The sequence below is a fragment of the Abramis brama genome (genome assembly GCF_963993115.1).
Source record: "Abramis brama genome assembly, chromosome: 2".
Taxonomy (NCBI): domain Eukaryota; kingdom Metazoa; phylum Chordata; class Actinopteri; order Cypriniformes; family Leuciscidae; genus Abramis; species Abramis brama.
In genome coordinates this window covers 51,454,038-51,478,363 of record NC_139964.1, presented here as the reverse complement: position 1 = coordinate 51,478,363, position 24,326 = coordinate 51,454,038, and the positions used below count along the sequence as shown (strand labels likewise).

Below are 24,326 nucleotides of genomic sequence, written 5' to 3'. Positions count from 1 at the left end.
TCATAGAACGAAACGTTTTTTTTACTATTTAAATGTAATTTATCAAGCTCCTAAATAAAAATATGACCAAATTTAACATTGGGCACTTGCCATTTGACATGAATTTCATTACAGCGAAACGTGTGTGGATAACGGAGACGTTTCAGCAGCAGCAGCCAATCAGTGACTGGGACGTATTGACGTAATATCTAAGGAAATCATTAGTGGTCTTTTTTGACGCAGAAATTATTATTGAGAGTAGAGTCATACTAGCCCGTTCTAATCAGAAACGTATAAAAAGACACAAATTACAACCAATAAAAAGTCCCCCATACGTACATTAGACAAAAGAAAGGCAAAACAAAAAGTGATGCTATTGTTTATATTTATTTTTAAGTACCCAAAAGTGCATAGATTAGAACAGTGTACATAGACAGAATTCAGTTTACATGCCCTGAAATCCACACCACCACCTTAACTGAACCTTCCAGAAATCATTAGTCTGTCCAATTAATCAAATTGAATTTTGTGCCATTAAGACATTCTAACATTTTCATTTTTCACAGAACTGAACAGACAGGGAAGTTTCCCAGGAAGTTCAATCACACTTGAAATCGAGCAGATTAACATTGTATCTTTGGTGTTTTTCTGGAGCTTTGCCTAGTGTACACAAACGTAAAGGTGCCAAAACCAAAGTGCTAGTTGGTAGATTTGCCTTTAAGCTTAGCGCTCTTCACAAATATTACCAAAATTCCAAAGTAACCCATTTAAATCTTATTTTGAATATATAAATCTTGTTTTTAGATTTTCATCACTGAAATTTGGCCCATACAATTTGCCTAACTATTCTAGAAAGTATAGCAACATAATGATTCCAGAGCAAACGCAACAAAACTCTGTTCAGATTGGCATTTAACAGTCTATACTAGCAGTTGCACTAACGGTTTTTATACATGAAGGATAAATAGACTGTCATAGTCTTCAGGGTGGAGATGTCTGCTTTGGATCGGATCTCAGACCCAAACATTCACACAGCCATGACTACAGAAATAAGTGCCAAGTAAATACTGGAATACTCCCATTTAATTATTTCCTCACACAAATTTTTGAAATTTAAGAAGTAGTCTTTGTCAACCTCAAATGTGTGAATCATTTCAAGTACATCTGTATTCAGAATGACCCAATAGGCCAATGGCATCATGTCTGTGAAGTCATCATAGCTTTGGAATGTGTAAGCTACCAAAGGACAAGAAATATTATTCTCTCCACCTCAGTCTACTTGAAAATAACCCAAATCTCTTGATGACACACGATAACTAGGTAACCTTTACTCTAGATTGCAATTTATATACAGTCTGATCTAGGTTAAGTGTCATTACATAAGCGTATATGTTATTTTAACAACTTGCTAAATACCTAATAAGGCTTTATAATAAAAACAGAAGAAGTAAGAAATTGAAGACTGAGATACATAAACCTGAAAATCATCAGACTCTAAAACAATTCACCACTTGAACAACTTTCTTTTTTAGCTCCCTCTTTTGAAACGCAACTCGCATTGTAGAAACACCTGGTTATCCAAGAGTCTGTGTAGATCACCCTCTCAATATTGGACTAAAGAATCTGGAATCAGAAATACTGACAAATGATTAAGGAAAATAACAAGTTATACTGGTCACAGTAGCTGATCAGGTGGGAGCTGGATTAAAAGATCAAATCTTTTGAGCAGGGTTAGTCCACTGGAGGTGCTGGCGGCTCTCTGCCATGATTCTAAATAAGAAGAAAAAAAATCCATCCAATGACAACAAGAATTACAATATTAATCACGTGATCCAAAGTTAAAGCAGCCCATAATACAAATGAGATGATTTACTGATGGTTAAAAGCTATTAAGGATGTATATTTGCGACACTTTCTGATTACGTTATCATGTGGAGGTCATTGAGTTTGATAACGGCTTACTTTTAAGTGATAACTGACACAGTTTAATCATTATAATGCTCATTCATTAATGATTTGAGGGAGTTTGTCTGGCATGACTTACGCCATGGGGACTGGAGGGTTTGCCGCTGGTTGAAGAGCCCCTCAAGCTGGCTGGGCGGAACAGAAAGATCACGAGAGCTACAACTAGCCATCCCATAATAATCATGGGCAGAGTGATGTCCCCTTCTACTGAGGAGCTGGGGCCTGGTACTGCGTACATACAAAACTCAATTTAAAAAAATAACACACAGCATGTGTGCTATGTGTTATTTGCCTCTTTTTTAGACGGACAGACTTACTCTCCTGAAGGCACTCTGTGTCTGTACAGTAGGACTGGGACTGTCTCAGCTTGGAAAGGAATCACAAAGACAATATTTTATCAAAAAGGCTAAACAAAACCACAAAAACATACTATATGGATGAAATGACAACATTGGGATTCTCCCTTGAAGCAGTTTTAGGACAAAACGGATGCTTCTACATTACATTAATTCATAAAACATTCATTAAAATTGAACTTATCTAAAACAATCAACGTACGTGTGTATCCCTCTGCAAAATATCAGTTCCCTGCATATGAAATATATATATATTGATATTAAATTATATCATATTTGTATTTCTGTTTTTATACCGCAAAAAGCATTGATATCTGTTGTTTTTAATAGGGCAAAAACTATTCAAACGTTTCCTCTACAAAGTTGAATCAAGTGTTATTTTGCCTGAACCAAAGAATCACTAGCGCCCTCTATTGGTCATTCATTTAGACCACAACAGCAAAATTATTTAACACGTAGCATCCTTTTAAAAAACATAGGTCTTTTCTATGATTTTTTCTAAATGTATTTTTTAATAAAGACTTAAAGATTTTTTTAATAAATTGCCTAGATGAAGTTGGTCCTGTATATGAAGTTCCTTCTGTTATTGCATAGGCCACTACAGCTCGAAATCTACAAACCTGCCTGGAACATGGAGAGACCCTGTCAGATCGGCACACATCCAAATGACATTGAATCTAAATGCCTTTCTACACTGTTTTTGCAATAATTAATTAGTATCATAGCTTCATCAGCAACTGTTAAATTCATTCACTTACAACTCTTTTTCTATATTATAAAAATTCCTGACTTTAGTTTTTGACAGTTTGAAAGTTGAAAGAAGTCTCTTATGCTCACAAAGGCTACATTTGTTTGATCAAAAATACAGTAAAAAAAAGCTGTAGCCTAATATTGTAAACTATGATAACAATTTAAAATAACTGTTTTATATTTTAATACATTTTAAAATGTAATTTATTCCTATAATGGCAAAGCTGAATTTTCAGCATCATTACTCTAGTCTTCAGTTCAGTGTCACATGATCTTTCAGAAATCATTCTAATATGCTGATTTGGTGCTAATTATCAATTAGTATTGGTGCTCAATTACTAATCATGGTTTTTATTGGCTGCTTAATGATTTTGAGGAAAATGTGATATATTTCCTTTCAGAATTCTTTGATGAATAGAAAGTTCAAAAGAATATCTTTTGTAAATGTCTTTACGGACACTTTTGATCACTTTAATGTGTCCTTGGTGAATAAAAGTATTAATTTCTTTTCTTTCTTTAAATCTTACTTACTCCAAACTTTTGTATGATAGTGTATCACAATTTCCACAAAAATATTAAGCAGCACAAACTGTTTTCAGAATTGATAATAATAAGAAATGTTTCTGGAATTTTACTGGAGTTTTCATCAAATAAATGTAGCCCAGGTGACCATAAGAGACTTCTTTCAAACCCATTAAAAAAAAAATATATTAAAAAAATAATAATAATTCCAAACTGTTGACCGGAAGTGTATATTTTTGTACCAAGAAAAGAACAGAAATCCAATATGAGGACATGGTCCATCTTAATTCTTCACTTTTCTTTCAGATCATACAGATCAATGTATCAGTAAGTTTCTATAGAATTCATCTGATTAATTTCTAATAGCAGAGAAGGCACACAAATGAAGCACGAATTGTTTTGCTATTATTACAATTTGATGGTGAACTCACCAGGTTGATAAGTCTCCTCATGGCATGTTCATGAGAGCAAATGCACTCACAGGGGTCATAACCTCCTTCTGCCATCCTCTCCTGAATAAGACACAATACACAAACATTCCAGACACTAATAACTTAATTATTTTAATTATTTTAAACACACACAGAGACATTTAGCTCAAATCTACATGGGTGTGGTGAATTATAAAGGTTTCACATGGGAAGGTCTATAGGACTCATTTGAAATTCAAATAAACACAAATCTGTGGTAGACTAGTAGCTACTTTAAATACTCAAAAGACTGTCTATTTTTGGCCTGCAGTTAATGATCTCTAGACTAACTGAATATATACAGTGAGGAAAATAAGTATTTGAACACCCTGCTATTTTGCAAGTTCTCCCACTTAGAAATCATGGAGGGGTCTGAAATTGTCATCGTAGGTGCATGTCCACTGTGAGAGACATAATCGGAAAAAAAAAATCCAGAAATCACAATGTATGATTTTGTAACTATTTATTTGTATGATACAGCTGCAAATAAGTATTTGAACACATGAGAAAATCAATGTTAATATTTGGTACAGTAGCCTTTGTTTGCAATTACAGAGGTCAAACGTTTCCTGTAGTTTTTCACCAGGTTTGCACACACTGCAGGAGGGATTTTGGCCCACTCCTCCACACAGATCTTCTCTAGATCAGTCAGGTTTCTGGGCTGTCGCTGAGAAACACGGAGTTTGAGCTCCCTCCAAAGATTCTCTATTGGGTTTAGGTCTGGAGACTGGCTAGGCCACGCCAGAACCTTGAAATGCTTCTTACAGAGCCACTCCTTGGTTATCCTGGCTGTGTGCTTCGGGTCATTGTCATGTTGGAAGACCCAGCCTCGACCCATCTTCAATGCTCTAACTGAGGGAAGGAGGTTGTTCCCCAAAATCTCGCAATACATGGCCCCGGTCATCCTCTCCTTAATACAGTGCAGTCGCCCTGTCCCATGTGCAGAAAAACACCCCCAAAGCATGATGCTACCACCCCCATGCTTCACAGTAGGGATGGTGTTCTTGGGATGGTACTCATCATTCTTCTTCCTCCAAACACGTTTAGTTGAATTATGACCAAAAAGTTCTATTTTGGTCTCATCTGACCACATGACTTTCTCCCATGACTCCTCTGGATCATCCAAATGGTCATTGGCAAACTTAAGACGGGCCTTGACATGTGCTGGTTTAAGCAGGGGAACCTTCCGTGCCATGCATGATTTCAAACCATGACGTCTTAGTGTATTACCAACAGTAACCTTGGAAACGGTGGTCCCAGCTCTTTTCAGGTCATTGACCAGCTCCTCCCGTGTAGTTCTGGGCTGATTTCTCACCTTTCTTAGGATCATTGAGACCCCACGAGGTGAGATCTTGCATGGAGCCCCAGTCCGAGGGAGATTGACAGTCATGTTTAGCTTCTTCCATTTTCTAATGATTGCTCCAACAGTGGACCTTTTTTCACCAAGCTGCTTGGCAATTTCCCCGTAGCCCTTTCCAGCCTTATGGAGGTGTACAATTTTGTCTCTAGTGTCTTTGGACAGCTCTTTGGTCTTGGCCATGTTAGTAGTTGGATTCTTACTGATTGTATGGGGTGGACAGGTGTCTTTATGCAGCTAACGACCTCAACAGGTACTTATTTGCAGCTGTATCATACAAATAAATAGTTAAAAAATCATATATTGTGATTTCTGGATTTTTTTTTTTAGATTATGTCTCTCACAGTGGACATGCACCTACGATGACAATTTCAGACCCCTCCATGATTTCCAAGTGGGAGAACTTGCAAAATAGCAGGGTGTTCAAATACTTATTTTCCTCACTGTATATATATTAGTGCTGTCAACGTTAACGCATGCAATTCATTTTTTCCAGTTTAACGCGTAATTTTTTTTAAAACAATTAAAGCAGCATCCATTTTTCTGTAATTCTTTGGCTAGCGTTACATTATATGATCTGTTATTCATGCAAATGCTTTTAAACCATTCAATAAATTTATGCAGCGCAGACTGTTTGATAACTTTATTTAATTTATGTATAAGTCCTACCTGTTAGACAGTAAGGGCACAGGTAAATATGACATTTATATGATTGTTTTAAATTCACTTATATTAAAAGTTGTTATATTTTTTGAACCCTAATAAATGTTTAAAAAAAGAGCTGTTAATAGCTGTTAATTACACTGTATTGTTGAATGGCTATAATTAATGTTTAAAATTGAAAAACAATATACATTTTTATAGAGACATCATTAGCAGTATTAATATTAGTGATTCTGGCCTTCATTCATGAAAAGATGCCATTAAACAAATATTTAAAATATACTGTCTTTATGTTGTTTCTACATTAATTTGGAGATTAAATGTGAAATTATTACATTATAAAATATATTAAAAACGTAAGTGTTTTAATCGCGATTAATCACAGAAAAATTTAATCGATTGACAGCACTAATATATATATATATATATATATATATATATATATATATATATATATATATATATATATATATATATATATAAAACTGTCCAAGCACCAAATTGCTCCTAAATTTATTTTATCTTGTTTCATTTTCATATTGGCCCAATTCATGTAAATGTATTTAATGAGAACGCCGTTAGAGTAAAACCTTTAATTAATATATATTACACAAAAATAAAAAAAAATCCCACATACAAATTTCACTTGATTACAATTAAATGTTAACATTAAGTTAAAATGTGATTATGGCATAGACTGTATTAATATGTTTAAGTGAGATACTGTGATGGGCGCTTGTCAAAATGTGTGCGCGCTCCCATTAAATTAACTTCACGCGGTACAATGGAGTACTATAGTAAAAATGTACATTCCTGTATTTAGTTGTCAGAGCAGTCAGGTATGGAGCTAGAATTGTGTCTTTATTACATGCGATAAAATAAATTATCTGAGAGAAAAAAAAAAGTTTGATAGAAAAAGTTATCACACTGATAGCAAAAAAGCATTTCATGAGAGAAAAAAGAATATTTGAGAGAAAAAGTTTTCATACCAATAGCAAAAAATAATAATATTTGAGACTAAAAAAAGTTTTGAGAGAAAGTATTTTCTCATAGAACATAAAAAATATAAATTTGAAATTTTTAAAAAAAATTCTGAGAAAAAAAATCTCTCTCAAAATACTTTGAAAAAAACTCTCAAATATATATTTTTGCTATCAGTGTGAAAACATTTTCTCTAAAAAAAAAGTGTTTCTCTCAAAACGCTTTTCTTTGCTCTCGATGCAATTTCTTGCTCTCGTGTCAGGATTTTGCTTTTGCTGTGAAAATTGTGTCATGGGCGGGGCCACGTTCCTATTGGCCAGTCGGGTGAGCATCGTCTTGTCTTGGGAGTCGAACTGAATCATTACACCATTGTTCGGTTCACCGGCGTAGATGCCGCCTCTGCCTTAATTGAGCACAAATGTTTGGGTAAGATCAGGGGCGTAGGAGCAATTTTGAACCTGGGGGTGGACAGTAAATGCTAGGGGGCTTCGGGGGAATATATATATATATATATATATATATATATATATATATATATATAGCCTATATAAAGCACTTAAATGCTCAAAATATGTTAGCAGTATTTATTTGAGTATTTTAACTTCCACGTTTCCTTTCCTACGTTACGTCAGTGGCGGATACAGAACGTCATTAATAGGTGGGCCTGGTAAATATACGGAGGGGCAATATCAATATCAGATAGGCTATATGTACAATAACATTACGATGTCCAGCAATCGATTTAAATAGTAGGCTACATGGGGTTTAAGTTGTCGTTTAATAAGATGTAGCCTAATATATGTTGTCAGTGCCAAGAATTTTCGTGTGACCATCTGACGTATACCTTAATGGTCCAGTGGTAGAACTTTCGCCAAGCGTGTCAGAGGTTTTGGGTTCTAATCCGCACTTGTATTTTTTTTTTTTTTTTTGCGACAAAACGACCAACTTTCGGACCCTGCACTTAAGCCTATAATTTCGTTTTTAAAAATTTAATTATGTATTTAAAAGTTGCAGAATGGATTCATTTGGAGACTCCGAAATCGGCAGAGATAGGCAGGCAATGCAAACCAAAATCTTACATTGGGAAATTTGGGGGGGGACAAAACTTAAATTTTGAAGCTCCTACGCGTATGGGTAAGATGATGACACACACAACTCGATGGGTAGCTGGCTGAGCAAGTTCAGCATCACTGAAGATTAAACATTAAAAAATAGCAGTCATATTCATGAATGAATGTGTATTATATTGTGTATTATATGCTCAACTAAGGCAGAGGCGGCATCTATGCCGGTGAACCGAACAATGGTGTAATGATTCAGTTCGACTCCCAAGATAAGACGATGCTCACCCTACTGGCCAATAGGAACGTGGCCCCGCCCATGACACAATTTTCACAGCAAAAGCAAAATCCTGACACGAGAGCAAGAAATTGCATCGAGAGCAAAGAAAAGCGTTTTGAGAGAAACACTTTTTTTTTTTAGAGAAAATGTTTTCACACTGATAGCAAAAAATATATATTTGAGAGTTTTTTTCTAAGTATTTTGAGAGAGATTTTTTTTCTCAGAAATAATTGTAAAAATTTCAAATTTATATTTTTTATGTTCTATGAGAAAATACTTTCTCTCAAATATTCTTTTTTCTCTCATGAAATGCTTTTTTGCTATCAGTGTGATAACTTTTTCTCTCAAACTTTTTTTTTCTCTCAGATCATTTATTTTATCGCATGTAATAAAGACACAATTCTCTCTCCATAGTCAGGTCCCAGCTTAATACCATATAGACAAACTCTCTCAAAACTCGACGCTTGTTTGGTGCGTTTTAATAAGTGGGAGTAGCCTACGAATATACGAAACTGGAAAATAATAAAGTCAGGTTTCAGGGAAGAACGACGCTTACTATACTTTTTACAAAATAGTACGACAAAAAGACGTTTGATGCACATTTCTTGGTTTTTTTTAGGCAACGTTACGTTTTTTCAAAACTTTGTTCTGTTTTGTTGCTTCCTCTTCGATAACTTCACACTCAACCGGCTGACTTGAATAACCTACTGTCTATCGAAACAATATATATATATATATATAAACCGCTCATAAACACAAGATGTATATCGTTGAAGTAACGTTAATATAAACAAAGAATAAAAACACATTTCACATCATGAGATGCCCAAAATATTCTAGTTTAAAGCTGTTTGACGTAGGCTAACGTTACATTATTTCGATATGGTCTTCGATGGAGGAATTATAATTATTCATAAAAGCATCGTAATTAATTGAATCTGCAGACAGCATTAAAAAAAAAAAAAAAAAGACCAAATTAAATAAAAAGTTAACCCAAATGGAAAACACAAGATTTGGGTAAACAGATGTCTTACCAATGACTTCGACAACTCACGCGAAGAGATTTAAAAACATTCGCTTTAAACCAGGAGGACCGATATGTGAATATTGACCCCAGAGAGTCTCCGGTCGCACAGGCCGAATCCAGTGCGACTGCTCCCTTGTGTACACTGCTGTTTGGCAATGGGCCGCAGCTCCGGCTGATGTTCCGTCTGTGTTTTGATAAGGATCAGGGAAGCAAAATTAGGAATGTTACTATGGCGAAGGCTTGGTTCATGAATTGTAATGAGCTTGCGCTGACGGTTTGTTTTGCATCCTTCCTGGGGCTTCCAATTGCGTAGCTTAATTATTATTCATGAGGTAAGTCTTCGTCGCTTTAACGTCTACGTTGTTTCAGCAAATCAGCAAGCAAGGTCGAGTGCGCGAACATAACACCTACTAATTAATATTAATGAGAGAAGCCTTTTACTAGTAGGATTCGTACATTCGTGTGGTGGAATCTTTTTTTACAGTCTATGGGTGGAACTAACAGATGGGAGCCACGTCGCTACATGACGTGAAACGTCGCAGATTTTGGTAAACACTGAGAGGCCGTTGCTTTTCTCACCGTTCGCAGAGCGCATCACCTATTCATTGGTTATCGGCATTCTGCTGCCGGCGGGGTGTACATAATGAAATGCATAATTGCAGTGCACATCACTGACAGTCGTGTGTGTGTGTGTGTGTGTGTGTGTGCTCTTATAATCTAGGGAAATAGATTAGCCACAGCTGCATTAAAAGTTGTACACATAAAGAAACTCTTTAATAAAGAAATAAAGAGTAATTTTGGAAAATGTTTTTAAAAACAAAGTAACAAAAATAAAGACTCATTCATCTCAGTAGCATAATCAGTCCCCGCATGATTTCGTTCAACTTTCTTTCCTCATTTATATGCCTACAATTACTGAATTTGCTGCAGCTTTTTAATATATATATATATATATATAAATTTAATAATATAATAAATAAACATAATTTTAAATCAATATTTGTGACATTTTTGTGTTGTATTACAGTGAAAACCCATAACAATGATGTAGACTAGGCTATATTACTGACATCAATTAGCTGTAAACATTAATGTGAATAATTACTGCATTTGTGGTAACATTCCCCCATGCACAATTAAGGCAACAGTGACACCAGCATAGAAATACTCATAATTCTGCTTTGCTGAAATTCCAGAATTGTGTTAGACACAATCCCAGTTAACAGGGAACATTCTCAGAACCTCCCAAAATTCTGGAAAGGTTCTCTTAAAGTTATGAACAAACATTCTTCCAGTAATGTTAATAGAACATTCGTTCAAAGTTATCTGGTCTATGGATCTAAACATCGGTCATGCATGGCACATTTGTTTCTGAAACATTTTTAGTACATTTGTAAACTAACATGTTTCTTCTTGTTTCACTTTGTTCAAAGAACGTTAAAAAGTAACAATCCCAAAATTGTAACGTTCGCATTACCAAATCATTTAAAAAAATGTACGTTTTGAACATTCAGAGAACTTTCAGAAATAACATTATTAGTGATTGCATTATTAGTGATTGCATTACTTGAAATATTTAAAAATATTTCATTTCAGGTAATATAATACTTTTAGGATTTATTTTATTTTACTTGCAGCGGGTTGCCTAATGGAAGCCACCATGTTAAGGTCACATGACCAACTGAATACTGCTGAAAAAATATAGAAAATGGCTGATTGCAAAAAAAAAATTTCTATGGGATTGTAATGTGTAGTGTTAAATCGCTAAGTATCTAAAATGCCAAGTAAACTGGCATGCCAATCAGTTAACTTGATATCTTTGTAACTTAAAGCTCATCAAGTGGGGTTAAGAAATCATGTAATGGTGAAAACTACTTAAAAAGATGAGTATTTTTGTAGGGTGAATAGGGCGTTTTGCACTTTTTACCTCTGCGATACTTTAATTTCACCCCAAAACTTCAGACTAACAACTGTCTCATGATGTTGGCATGATGTTTTCTTATTAAAAAACTAAATACACATGATGCTATGACATGCAACCACTTAGTGTGCTTTGCAGCAAAACAATATTTTTTTTCGGACAGTTTTTCATAACCAGAGATCACTTTTGGGGGGCTGTTATTTAGAGAAGCCATGTCCCCCTGTCGGCATGAAACAGAAGTTGTCTTTCTTCTCTATTGTGATGTGTATCTAAGTGAAATGGCTTATCGAACAAGAAAAATGAGGGGTGGGACTTGATTTCATCCATCTGGAATTGATTGGATCATTGTGATTTGCTATTGCTGTGATCTCTTGTGATCTCAAGTTTGTGATTTTTTTTAATGTTTTGAAAGAATTCACCAAAAAAAAAAAAAAAAAACGTCAGTGTCACATGATCATCTGATTGCTCTAGACACATTTCTTATTAACAATGTTGAAAAGAGTTGTGATTCTTCATATTTTTATGGAAACTGATTTTCATGATTATTTGACGAATAGAAAGTTTAAAAGAACAGTATTTATTTGAAGCAGACATTATCATTTAAATGTCTTTTCTGTCACATTTGACGGATAATAGTTCAGCCTCAAAAAATCTTACTGACCCAAAACTTTTGAATGGTAATGTTTAATACATAATTGTGTATGTTACATTCAAATATCTTAATTTATGTTCATTTTCATGACTGACTGATCATTTTGTAGGTTACATTCAAATCACGTAATTTATGTTCATTTTCCATTATACAATTGAGGCCTAAATGATTTACTATTGATTTGTTAATTAAAAATATAATTTGTTAGCAAAAACATTGCAGGGGTGAGGATGGACAGATGTGTTTTTACTTGTATCACGTGGGAGTGAAACAGATGCATCGACGATATCATGTGACAGCAGCACTCCATAGGGGACTGTGATACTAGATCTGAAAGCTTTCTGGATCTGTCAAGAGCCCTGCTTTTCTACGCATACTATCTCCACCTGATTCAACAAAGAGGACAAACGCAGTGTTCTAGTGCAGCGTTTGAGTTTTCCAGGCTCTCATTGTGTTTGCCAGTGTTTGTACTGGAGTTCAGTGTACTGTTTAGGAGAGAGAGAGAGAGAGAGAGAGAGGTGTGAAAGTGAAGCTCAATCAGTCTTTGCGGACTGGAGGTTCAAAAACAGCGGAAGAGAAAGAGAGAAAGAGTGAGAGAGAGGGGAATCAATCAGCCATGGCAAATATCGCTGTGCAGAGGATCAAGCGAGAGTTTAAAGAAGTGCTGAAGAGCGAAGAGGTTTGCAAAACGTTACTTTACTCTATTTTCTTACCCTTTGAGAACAAATAAAATGACTTTTGGGGGTAAACATTCAGAAGCCAATGAGCTAGCTTAGCATGCTAAGCTAATGTTAGCATGAGCTGTTATATGATGGCCTTTAGATACGGAAGTCATACATGAAAATAAATGTACTTCTCTTGATGTTTTAAGACGAAAGCCTAGTCCGAAATGTGAAAATACTTTATAGACGCATCAAGGAACGGCTAGATTTGTGATGGCACACGCTGAGCTTTAGCTATGGAGCTTACATGCTATTTGACATAGTTAGCCTGCTAGCTTCACTAACACTTGTTTAGTGTGCTATAATAATATAAGCACTCGTGTTTATCGTCCATTAATGTAGGTTTTATCTTTCAAAATACTTTTTTTATTCTTTTACTTGTCGTGTCCAGACATGTTTGATAAGTGTCAGTTAGCTGCTAGGCTGTTTGAGTAGTTTTCAGTAGTGCAGTACCATGGCTGTTTCTAAACATTTTGAGCTGCCTACCTAGACAGGTTTTTTGGGAATCATGGGCTCATATCATGCTGTCTACATAGGCAGCTCATTATGTTTTGTGACTGGTCACTTCTTTGTTCTGGGCAATAGAATTAAAGAAAATTACATTGTCTCACTAGCTAAATGTTTGATTCTGACCTTTTTTTATCGGTTTCCATTCTTGTTTTGCTTTATAACAGACAAGTAAAAATCAAATAAAAGTAGATCTGGTGGATGAAAACTTCACAGAGTTAAAGGGTGAAATAGCAGGACCACCAGACACACCATATGAAGGTAGTGTGACTATTTTTTCAGTCTTCTCTATTGCTGCCATGATGTAATTACATTAATGTTGTGGATAAGATTGTAACTTACAAGCTATTTTTCCCCACAGGGGGCCGATATCAGCTAGAAATCAAGATTCCTGAGACATATCCTTTTAATCCACCTAAGGTAATCTTTTTTTTAATATTTGATGTTTTTATGATTATTAGTTATTGTGGTTAATATTTAAGGTAAAACATAATCTAGTGTAATTCTATGTGAAACAGGATTTTCAATAGGAAACTAAGGAAAGCATGTAGGTTGGGACTTGATTTTACCAGTCAGGAATATATTGGATAGTTAATAGTGGGTCTTGCATACCATGATGCAGGCAGGTGTTTAAAGACACACAACCATGTTCACTTAATATTAAATATTAAAAACTTCAAAAACTTAGGCTACTCATTTGTTAGCATCTTCTGCACCATTTTAGAGCTACAGAGTGATGAGTATTATTAAGTTTCCAGGGAATAAACTAATTTACCGATTTTTATTTCGTAAAAATTCCACTTGAATGCTCAAGCTCTTAAAGCTGGATGGATTCTTATGGACTGTCTGTCATTGTTTTTATTTTTCATTAGCTGGACAAATAGTTTTAAAAGTGATTAGAATGACATTTTCTTTGTGCCGTTATCATTATTGTTGTGATGTGGACTCTGCTGTTTTGTTTTTTTTATATTTTGAATGATTTCTGCAACTATTTCTTTATCGTTATAGTAATCATCCTTGGTGTGAACAGGCCTTTACAGTCTCGAGGAGTCAACACTAGTTGCAAAAATTCAAAGACAGTCTATAGATTTAACCAGTCTTCCAGACTTAAATTTACTAACACTTGACTTGATTAACTAAGCAGTGAAGAGCTCGGTATTTTCTGTGGCAGCTAAATCTATTCATGCAAGAATTACTACTACTGACATTATATAAAAATACCTGCTAGTATGCTCTAAATGGGACTGTAAACACAGAGATGACAACAGAAATTTGTAATCATAAATTATTAAAATTATTATTAATAAAATTAAACTTAATTTTTTTAGTTCCAAAACAAGAGTTTAATTTTTCTATTTTTAATTTAACTTATGGGGGGGGTCTCCCCAATTCCCCCTCAATTCTAGCACTGTGCACTGATGAATCGTGCACAAGAAGAGCCAGAACGTGCACTAATAAAGAAGATGTGATCGATTATGATTTATTGTTGACTTTAATTGAGAGATCAAAGGATGTTGAAGTTAAAACATGATTTATTTATTTATTTTTCATCTTTTTCAGGTGCGGTTTATTACTAAAATCTGGCATCCCAATATAAGTTCAGTTACGGGGGCGATATGTTTGGACATTTTAAAAGACCAATGGTGAGTGCTTATTAATTGAGTATGATAGGTCTTGTTTATTGTTATCTAGCATATCCTGCATCATCTAATGCTTTTGACACTGCACTCTTTCCTGTTCCTGTTCCTTTTTTTAAAAGATTCTGACATTCTTCAACTACTACTTATTCTGTCTTCACTTCCTGTGTACAGGGCTGCTGCTATGACTTTGCGAACAGTCCTGCTGTCACTACAGGCTCTGTTAGCTGCAGCAGAGCCAGATGATCCTCAAGACGCTGTGGTAGCCAATCAGGTACATATGTGTGTAAAATATGCAACTTTCAGTGTGTCTGTCTGACAGAGAATGTGCAATAACAAAGCATTGCAAACCTTTCAAGTACATCACTGTTGTGGTTTTTTGCAGTATAAGCAGAATCCAGAAATGTTCAAACAAACTGCTCGTCTCTGGTCTCACGTTTACGCTGGTGCTCCCGTGTCCAGTCCGGAGTACACACGCAAAATAGACAAACTTTGTGCAATGGGCTTTGACAAAGTAAGTACTAAAAAAAATAGACCGCTTCTAGTGTGGTTAAATTCAGAGATGCACACACTACAGCAGGGGTTGGCAACCTTAGGGACGCGTGGCACTATTGGCACGTGTTGCCTTTAGCTTTCAGCACATTACTTGATATAAATTGGATATGAACAATGTCACTGAGTTTTCAAGCTTGTCCTATTACAGTCCTTAAAGGGACAGTTCACCCAAAAATTCTGTCATTAATTACTCACCCTCATGCTGTTCCAAACTTTCGTTCATCTTCAGAACACAAATGAAGATCTTTTTGCGGAAATCTGAGAGATTTCTGTCCCTCCATTGACGGCTACGCAACTGAAACTTTGACGCTTAAAAAAGCTCATAAAGAGATTGTAAAACTAATCCATATGAATTGAGCGGTATAGTCCGAATTTTCTGAAGAGACTTGGACGATTTATGTGATGAACAGATTAGGCACTTGTGTAAAAATGCTGTAAAGTGAGAGTTCTTTCAAAAATAATGTCATAAATTGATTTTATTTATCATCTAGGTACACTTGCGCATAGTTTTTCAGGTAGCTTTGCAGGAATGTTGCCACAGCCTAAATTCAATCTGTTTGTCATATAAAACGATCATATCTCTTCAGAAAATTCTGGACTAAACATCTTAATTCATATAGATTAGTTTTACAATCTCTTTATGAACATTTTGAAGCATCAAAGTGGTAGTAGACAGAAAGCTCTCAGATTTCATCAAAAAGATCTTCATTTGTGTTCGAAGATGAGCAAAAGTCTTACAGATTTGGAACAACATGAGGGTGAGTAAATAATGACAGAATTTTCCATTTAACAGACTATCCATTTAACATATATACACAATTAATGGTGGCTTGTGAATAAAAATTTTTAGCCCCCCTTTTTTTAATTCAAATGTCTGAAAGAATCTACTCAATAGCTGTTTTCGTCTCAAAGTCCTCTTAAAAAACAACTCCTAAACAAGAAATTCATAACTTTAAAGTGATTATTGAAAAACATCACATCCTTAAAGAAGCAGGTGAAGACACACGTCTTCCACAGGCACTTAACCACCCCACACCCTTAAACCAGTGCACTTGCAAAAAAAGAAGAAAAAAAAACTTGTATTAAATGTAGTTGTCAAATAAACCTGGCATTGTATATTACCAATATTGTTGGCTCCCTGACATATTGCTTTGTTCCTCTCTTGTAAGTCGCTTTTGATAGTATCTGCTAAGTGCATGTAAATAATAATAAAAAAGAAGGATGAGGACTTTGTTCTATCCATCGGTTTTTAATTGAATTGTGGCAGATCTGAAAGCAATCTTAAGAAAAAGCCGGTTTAAGCGGACTAAATGTTTGGAGAAGTTCGGCATGCATCACCAGAGAGAAGTCTGTCTTTTCACTGGAAGATCAATTTATGACATTTAATAAAATATTATTGTCAAAACTAATTTAAAAAACATGCATGGATTAATCTTTCTGAGTAAGATAAATAACACGAAAATAGGGTGAATTTTCATTTGATAAAGTAATAGACATTTACATGGTTTACTGCAGCGCGAGACTCCTGAAACACAACAAGTGACCGTACCGCACATGCTTTGGTTTGATTGTAAAGCAGTTTAATAATTGTGCATCTTTTTTGTCCAAGGATAATCTGACATGTTTTACAGGTCGCCCACCAAAGTGGCTGGCAGACAAGACAAAATTGCGTTGATTAATGATGCATTCTTGAATTATCAAAACCTGCCGTAACTTCAAACTAGTAAACAACTAAACCTATAATACATTTAAATAAAATAAAATAAAAATGACACTTCATGTCACAAAAGTTGGCAACCGCCTAGACTACAGTGTCTGTAAAATATACAGATGTATTACACAATGAAAATTAATTAATATTTTTAGGTAAATGTTTTCTCACATGTTGACATACACTACCATTAAAAAGTTTGGTTTGGTAAGATTTCTATTACAATTTTAAAATAACGTTTTACAGTACCTCTCAAAAGTTTGGAAACATTACTTTATGTTTTTGAAAGAAGTCTCTTATGCTCCCCAAGGCTGCTTTTATTTAATAAAAAATACACTAAAAGTGGTCATATTGCTTTAAATATTTGCTTATTGAAGCAAATATTCAAAATATTGCTTTCAATCAAAGAACAAAAGAAAAGGAGAAAATCACTCACTGCTCTTGACTGAATAACTTTTGTCTTTAATAAGGATTATTTAAGTTTATAATTTATGCAGTAAAGACTATGCAGTATGATAACTTTATTCAATTTCTTTATATATCCTACCTGTTGTGAGCCCTGATATATTGAAGGGCACAGGTAAATGTGGCATGGATTACAATAGGTTTATGTGAAAATTGCTTTAAGTTCAATTAAATTAAAAGTTGTTGTAATTTTTGAAAGCCTCATAAATGCTAAAATTGATAGCTTTTAATTATACTGTAATGCTGAATGGTTATAATGGCTAAAATTGAGAAAAATAAATCAATTTCAGACATCAGTAACAGTATTGGTATCGGTACTGGCCTTCTTTCTTAAAAAGATGCCATTAAACATTAAATGTGAAATTTTAAATATTTTAAAAGATTATGTGCGATCAATTACAGAAAAATGTGCGATTAATGTTTTAATCAGTTGACAGCTCTATATGTGTTTTCTACTTTAATATAGTTTCAAATTATTTATTTTCCTGTGATGTTTGTAGGCACTATTGGAAAGAATGAAATTTGGCATTCGTAAGTTCAGTTGAGTTGTGGAATAGCTCTTTATGGTGTTCTGATTAAGTCAGTCTGGCTGTAATTTCATTGTCCAATAAGTGGACCGTTAGCATCAGCTAAAAGAGTTAATTTAACAAATTTGCTGTTGCTTAGAAATGGAGCGTAACATTCTGTCTTTCTCTCCCAAACAGAATGCAGTAATAGTAGCCTTGTCATCAAAATCATGGGATGTGGAGACAGCGACAGAACTGCTACTAAGCAACTGATCATCCAGTTCTTTTCATCAGGCCATGTTTCCCTCAAACCCCTCCTGCTTCATGACCCGTTCACTCCTGCCCAACCATACACGCGTGCATCAGCCATCTTGGTTTGTGTTCAGAGTGAATGTTTGGGTAAGATCAGCAGTTAGACTGCAAGACAATTAGTCATCATCTATCTCTAGCAAATGTTCACGTCCCGTGTCTTTTTCCTCCCGTCATTTTCACTTTGTTTTTGCCTTGCTACAATCATTTTCCCTCTTAAATTTAGGACGTCACTTCCCTTTTAAAGAAACCCAACAAAGACAAAGCCTGTATCACCGTCATTTCACACTAAGGAAACACGTGCATCTGTGAAACAATGTTAGAACATGTAAATTAGTATATTTAAGGTTGTGTACATTTAAAAGGCAAAATAGCAGGAATGTTGTTTTTTTCTTCTATCTGTACACTATAAAATTGTTTTGGGATATTAAGTATATAAAAACACAAATTTTGTGATTAATTAGACCCCTTCTATTTGACGCTCTTACGATGAACAAATGTGTGTTTTATTTGCTCATTTGATTCTTTTAATGTTTCTTTTGGCTTTCCTTTGCACTAATCATCTGTTTAGTAGTTGAAATGGCCAGATGACATGGTGTTACGTTGTGTGTGCAGACATGGTTTCAAATGTACTGGGTGAAGTGTTAATGTTTTTTAAATCAAAGGAAGATGCCCCTTCTCACTTTTCCCTCTTTTTGACAAAGGGGTCGACGTGGGGGTATTGGTGGCCACAAATCCTTTCTCTACTTCTTTTCAAGGCAGCTGTAGTGGTTCGACTTGATTATGGACAGATATACCTTGAGTTGCCTCGAGTTTTTTTTTTTTTTTTTTGAAGAATGTATTGTATAAAACTTGCATTAAGTATAAAAAGTTTGTACATGCTGAGATGAGGAAGTGAAGATGAGTTTCTCCTCTAATAATGATTGGATTTTTCTTTGTGGAACAATCAAGATGTTGAGGCTCATCAAAAACTGTTAAGGCACAGAACTAATTGGTGTAGAGGTTTAAAAGAGTCTCTCAGTATGGGGTGTGCGTTTTTTTTTTTTTTTGGATCATACCGCATTTGTATTCAGATTTCCACTCGCAGGCTGCAGATATTATTTAATATTTCACACGTTTCAAACTGTTGCAAGCATGAATCAAACAGCTAGAGTTTTCAATTCTACAAAGATGCTTCAACGCAAACGGGCCAAGAGCGAGTACTGCCACACAATGCTTTGTGAACCTGTTTTTTTTTTTTTTTTACCTAGTGTTCTGTTCTTTGTTAAAAGGTTTATTTTCTCCCTTTGTTACTTGACCTCCCTCTATTTGCTAGCGTTCCCACATACCATCTGTTTTCATAATGCCCCCACTTTCATACACCTTTCTCATGTACATACAGCCAAGTTTTTTTGGGGGATAAAGTACTGTTCATCTCTAGAATGCACCATCGATGGCTGGATTTATATTTTGTATGAAAAACAAAAACGAAACAAAAACAAAAAGACTGTCTTCCTGTAGTGATCACCTTGTTCAATATTGCACGAAGTGAATAAAAGGACAAAAACTTCTGTCAAAGGAGAAATGCAGGTCATAGGCTCTGGCTTTAGTCACTTTAAGCTCCTTTACAAAACGAGACAGAAACAAACCTACTCGAGCCGTACAAGCATGGTTATTTATTGTGAAACTGTCATTCTTTTGAATTAAAAAAGTGAAAAATTAACTCGTTCTCTGTGAATCTCTGTTCTGTGCAAGTTATTACATCTACGTCAGTAGATGTCAAATGCATATTCTAAGAATGTAAATTGGTGAAAAACAGCTTTGTAACGGTTAAAAATGTGGGGGGGGGATTAAATGGAATAACTTATCCTATTTAAATGTGAAGCAATTTGAATATTGGATTTGGAACAATATTTAGAATGAATCCAAACACATCTCATGTAGCAAATGCAGGGTGTCCCTTGAATGAGGAATTCATGCTCGTACACCCAGCAGAATAAATAGCAGCATTACTAATCATACAGTCTTGCACTGTAAATGTAGAGGAGGAACTAAATGAATGGAGGAAGTGAGCCTCAATGAATCCTTGCAATCAAAGAAATCTGATGACAATATTTGGATTTAATAGAGGGTTAAAAGAGGAGAGGGAGATAAAACAGTAAAAAAAATCTTTCCATGTATTTAATAAGCAACCTTAGAGCAGATTAAAACAGATTTTTTTTTCTTTCAAATGTTTGTTTTTAAAAATGGCTCCGGACAGAGGAAGAGCGCAACAAGAACAATTTCAACAGAAAACAAAAAAGAAAAGAAAACTAATGAAGAGAAACAGCTGTGTTTCTACATACAAGTTTGAACATCTGAATCTAAAGAATTCATTCCTCATTCATCTGAGGTGTGGGGTAAAGACAGTTCAGGTTTGTGAAGAGCATTTCATGTTTAAGTAGATGTGTCTCTTCATTCGGTCATTCAATCATTTACTGCTTGACCGTCCTCGTCTTCACGAACCGACGCTTTACCTGAAACAAAAACAAAACATAAATCAACAATTTGCATTATAGCAGAGTATGACATAGAAAGTAAGACAACTACTGATATCTAGGCCAGGTGAGATTCCATGTGGGCCTGCAGAAACCTTAGAAAGAATTGTCAATATTTACTTATCCCCATGTCATTGCAAACCAGTGTACCGTTCTTATTTTTTACAATTTTCCGTGAAACATAAAAGGAGACATTTAGAATGGATAGGGTCAGTAGGAATTTAAAAAAAGAAAGTAAAGAAATTAATTGCTTCATCAGTAAGGATCAAAAGTAGCTTAAAGGGATACTTCACAGATTTTTCATATTAAACTATGTTATTCCCTTACTAAGACGAGTTGATACATACCTCTCTCGTCTCAGTGCGTGCACTCAATCGCTCAAGCGCGGTAAAAAGGATAACTATAATGTATGGCGGAATAGCACTTGGGAGCACTTCGCAGTAATATCATCACTCCTGAAAAATCCTCACCCTCTCACTTCTGTCATTAGAACCAACGTGAGAATCGAAGTGCTCCCAAGTGCTATTCCGCCATACATTATAGTTATCCTTTTTACCCGCTTAGAAAAGCGCCATGTTTTATTTTGTGTCACCATACTTGGTCGTGTAACTGTATTTAAATAAGGACAACGTGGAGGTGTTTGGTTGCTTCTAACTTCATCTCTGTTTGGATCCTAATGAATGACCTGGGCTAAGCTAAGTGCTATCAAAGTATCGCCGCGCGCCAGAGCGATTGAGTGCACGCACTGAGACGAGAGAGGTATGCATCAACTAGTCTTAGTTAAGGGAATAACATAGTTTTATATGAAAAAACGGTGAAGTATCCCTTTAAAATGATTAGAAACTTTAACATTCGACAGTATTCAAAGAATACTGAAAAAAATGTATCACTGTTCCAACAAAAAAAATGAAGCATCACTACTGTTTTCAACATTGATAAGAAGAAATGTTGCTTGAGCACATTCTTCAAGCTTTATCGTAGTAGTCCTATTCAATGAAAAACGACAACATTGGATATAGTTTGGAACAACATTAGGGTAAAGTAAATGACAATTTTCATGTTAGGGAACTATTCCTTCAAGCCTACAAGAAACATGAACTGCTCGAGTGCTAAAGGTTACAGCATGACATCAGTGCTAAATGAAGCTCTCCCTCAGACACTCACTGACAGCTCCCCCTGCTCTGCTGCAAAGCTGGATTCTCTCAGTTTGGCGCCTGCTGCACCCCTGAGCTGTTCGAGAATGGCTTCTTCCTGCTGCTCCTGTAGCTGTGTGAGTGAGAGTACATACTCTGGGCTGGACTCAAATTCTCTCTCTGTCTCTCCTTCACTTCCATAAGTCTTCTGAGACAGGCGGATGTCTTGGTACACATGCTGTTCTCGCTGTGCTACCCTCTCTGATCTTAAACAAAAGAAACACCTGCCTCAACTCCACATAAAAGAATTCAATAACAGCGAAAAAGGTGAAAGCAGCTTTTTTTTTAAGCCGCTATTATAAATGTTGAAAATGGTTGATTTTTTTTTTTTTTTTTAGAAACCTTAATACATTGTTTAAACAGTTAAAGTTAAAACAGAACATTTATGTGAAATAGGATTTTTAGAACTTTACTGTTACTTTAGATCCATTTAATGCTGAATAAAAGTATTAAAAAAATCTTAATGACCCCAACGTTTTGAATTGTCGTGTACAAAAGTATAAATGAAAATGATAGTATCCTGTGAGTAACAGGCTGCTTGCTAATAACAGTACTGATAAGTTATTTTAATTATACTTATGCTAATAAAACACAATTACATACCTCTACTACTTATAAATAACAATGCGGTGCTAGAAATGTATACTGCACATTTAAAGTTACAAGATACTTTTATTATTTTCATGATTGTAAGCAAATTCATTAGATGCCATTCTCCTGCTAGAAAAAGTCCCTGACATACAAAGGTTAACTTCCCCATTTTATAGCACATCACTATTCTCTAGCTCTGCCACCAGAGTTATAATATAATTGCTTGCACTCTCGGTACCAAAGACACCTCCCAAAAATTAAATATTACGGCTTTTGAGTTCTTTTCAGCATACAGGAAAACAAAATAATAAATCAAATTGAATCTTCAGAAATGGTGTGAAAGCATTCATAGATCATCAAATGTAGGCTTAGTGGTAAGGTGGAAATTCTAGATTAATTTCCAGTAAAGCTACAAGTGATTTCTATCATTCAGTTACCTTTGCAGGTCAATCTGTCTCTGCGGCCCCGCTCTTTTGGGCTCTGCTTCTTTCTGCTGTTTTGGTGTCTTGACACTGATTGAATCAGCTGAGGCTGTGGTGGCGGGATCCTGAGCAGGTGCTGCTCTCTTCCGGCCCCGCCCAGACCCTCCCCCTGTCGTAGCTCCAGCCTCTTTATCTGGTGTGGCAACACCCGCAGGGTTTTTAGGGGGTCGGCCACGCCGTGGTTTATTGGCAGGGGGCACTGACACTGCAGAGGGGTTTGAAGACACGCTGTTCTCTGTGCCGTCACTTGCAGGTGCAGCACGTTTCTTCCCACTGGGCTGAGCAGCCTCTTCCTAAAAGAGCAAAAACACTGAATAAGGCACAACAGAAGTGTGAAAGTCCAGCATTTTCAGTGTTTACATGGGATATTTCCGACCTTCTTTACACCTCCTGCTTTTGTAATCACTGGATTCTCTTCATTCTCCCTCGCCCCCGTCTCTGAAGCCTCAGAACTCACATCCCTTTATGATAGAGAAAGAGAAAGTTGTAAATTCTTGATAAGGATGACATACTTCCTGCTGTAAAGATTAATCAACGCTGGATAAATTCCACATCATAGTGAATGAAAAGGAAAAATAAATCAATTCTGATAAGTACGAACCTGCTCTTATTTGTTGCAGGCGAGCTGGGTTGGGAGTTAGTGCTTGCGTTGCTCACTGTATCGGAGGTTGTGGTTTTAATGAACGGTCGCCGAGCGGTTACCGTTAAAGGCTTGTTCACTGCCCCCAACACACCTGTCTGCTTTGGTGGTTGCTGAAAGATATTAATGTGTTAAGTAACAAATAAGCTATGTAATGCAGCCAAGGAATTCAATTGGTAGTTGCATCATTTCAATACAACTTTCCAAAAAGAACACTGTGTCACTGATCTATCTCTGTGTGCAAAATAACAAACTAGGAGTTCCTAAACTTTTTGTATCCGTTGAGCCTAAAATACATTTACTTGGAGATTATAAGTAATGTTCTAATGTTTGAATGTAGTGAAAAATATATGTATGCACTAATGTTTTATAAATGATTAACACCACCAGTCGGGATGATTTTTTAATATTTGTGAAAAGTCACCAAGGCAGCATTTACTTGATTAATACAGAAAGAACTGTACTATTGTGAATTATTACAATTTAAAATGATTTTCTATATTATTAA

At 35.4% G+C, this 24,326-nt stretch overlaps 3 protein-coding genes across 4 annotated transcripts in view; 1 reads left to right on the top strand and 2 right to left on the bottom strand.

The window, feature by feature from the left end:
- Window positions 1-347: 347 nt before the first annotated feature.
- Window positions 348-9,705, bottom strand: smim14 (small integral membrane protein 14). Its single transcript, XM_084107238.1, has 5 exons — window positions 9,419-9,705; window positions 4,004-4,084; window positions 2,262-2,310; window positions 2,024-2,172; window positions 348-1,749 (listed from the first exon to the last, which is right to left on the bottom strand). The coding sequence occupies exons 2-5, from the start codon at window positions 4,076-4,078 to the stop codon at window positions 1,711-1,713; spliced, it is 312 nt and encodes a 103-aa protein (XP_083963364.1). The 5' UTR covers window positions 4,079-4,084; window positions 9,419-9,705; the 3' UTR covers window positions 348-1,710.
- A 2,563-nt stretch (window positions 9,706-12,268) lies between these two features.
- Window positions 12,269-19,943, top strand: ube2kb (ubiquitin-conjugating enzyme E2Kb). The gene is made up of 7 exons (XM_084106858.1): window positions 12,269-12,663; window positions 13,381-13,474; window positions 13,575-13,633; window positions 14,774-14,856; window positions 15,025-15,124; window positions 15,236-15,364; window positions 18,286-19,943. Exons 1-7 carry the CDS (start codon window positions 12,601-12,603, stop codon window positions 18,358-18,360), a joined length of 603 nt encoding a protein of 200 aa, XP_083962984.1. The 5' UTR covers window positions 12,269-12,600; the 3' UTR covers window positions 18,361-19,943.
- Window positions 19,944-20,027: 84 nt separating this feature from the next.
- pds5a (PDS5 cohesin associated factor A) overlaps window positions 20,028-24,326 on the bottom strand; it is a 32,840-nt gene continuing 28,541 nt past the window's right edge. The window contains exons 30-34 of one of the 2 annotated variants that reach the window (XM_084106856.1): window positions 23,780-23,931; window positions 23,555-23,639; window positions 23,134-23,471; window positions 22,077-22,311; window positions 20,028-20,891 (exon numbers count right to left, since the gene is read on the bottom strand). In XM_084106856.1, the coding sequence (XP_083962982.1) occupies window positions 20,850-20,891; window positions 22,077-22,311; window positions 23,134-23,471; window positions 23,555-23,639; window positions 23,780-23,931 (852 nt within the window). In that variant the 3' untranslated portion in view covers window positions 20,028-20,849. The remainder of the gene's footprint in view (window positions 20,892-22,076; window positions 22,312-23,133; window positions 23,472-23,554; window positions 23,640-23,779; window positions 23,932-24,326) is intronic. The other variant, XM_084106857.1, reaches the window with a different exon arrangement.

Coding starts and splice junctions, on each gene's coding strand:
- ube2kb (XM_084106858.1), top strand. CDS start 12,601: ATGGCAAATATCGCTGTGCAGAGGATCAAGCGAGAGTTTAAAGAAGTG. Junction 12,664..13,380: donor AAGTGCTGAAGAGCGAAGAG/GTTTGCAAAACG, acceptor GCTTTATAACAG/ACAAGTAAAAATCAAATAAA. Junction 15,125..15,235: donor ACGCTGTGGTAGCCAATCAG/GTACATATGTGT, acceptor GGTTTTTTGCAG/TATAAGCAGAATCCAGAAAT.
- smim14 (XM_084107238.1), bottom strand. CDS start 4,078: ATGGCAGAAGGAGGTTATGACCCCTGTGAGTGCATTTGCTCTCATGAA. Junction 2,311..4,003: donor TGAGGAGACTTATCAACCTG/GTGAGTTCACCA, acceptor TTCCTTTCCAAG/CTGAGACAGTCCCAGTCCTA. Junction 2,173..2,261: donor CACAGAGTGCCTTCAGGAGA/GTAAGTCTGTCC, acceptor GTATGTACGCAG/TACCAGGCCCCAGCTCCTCA.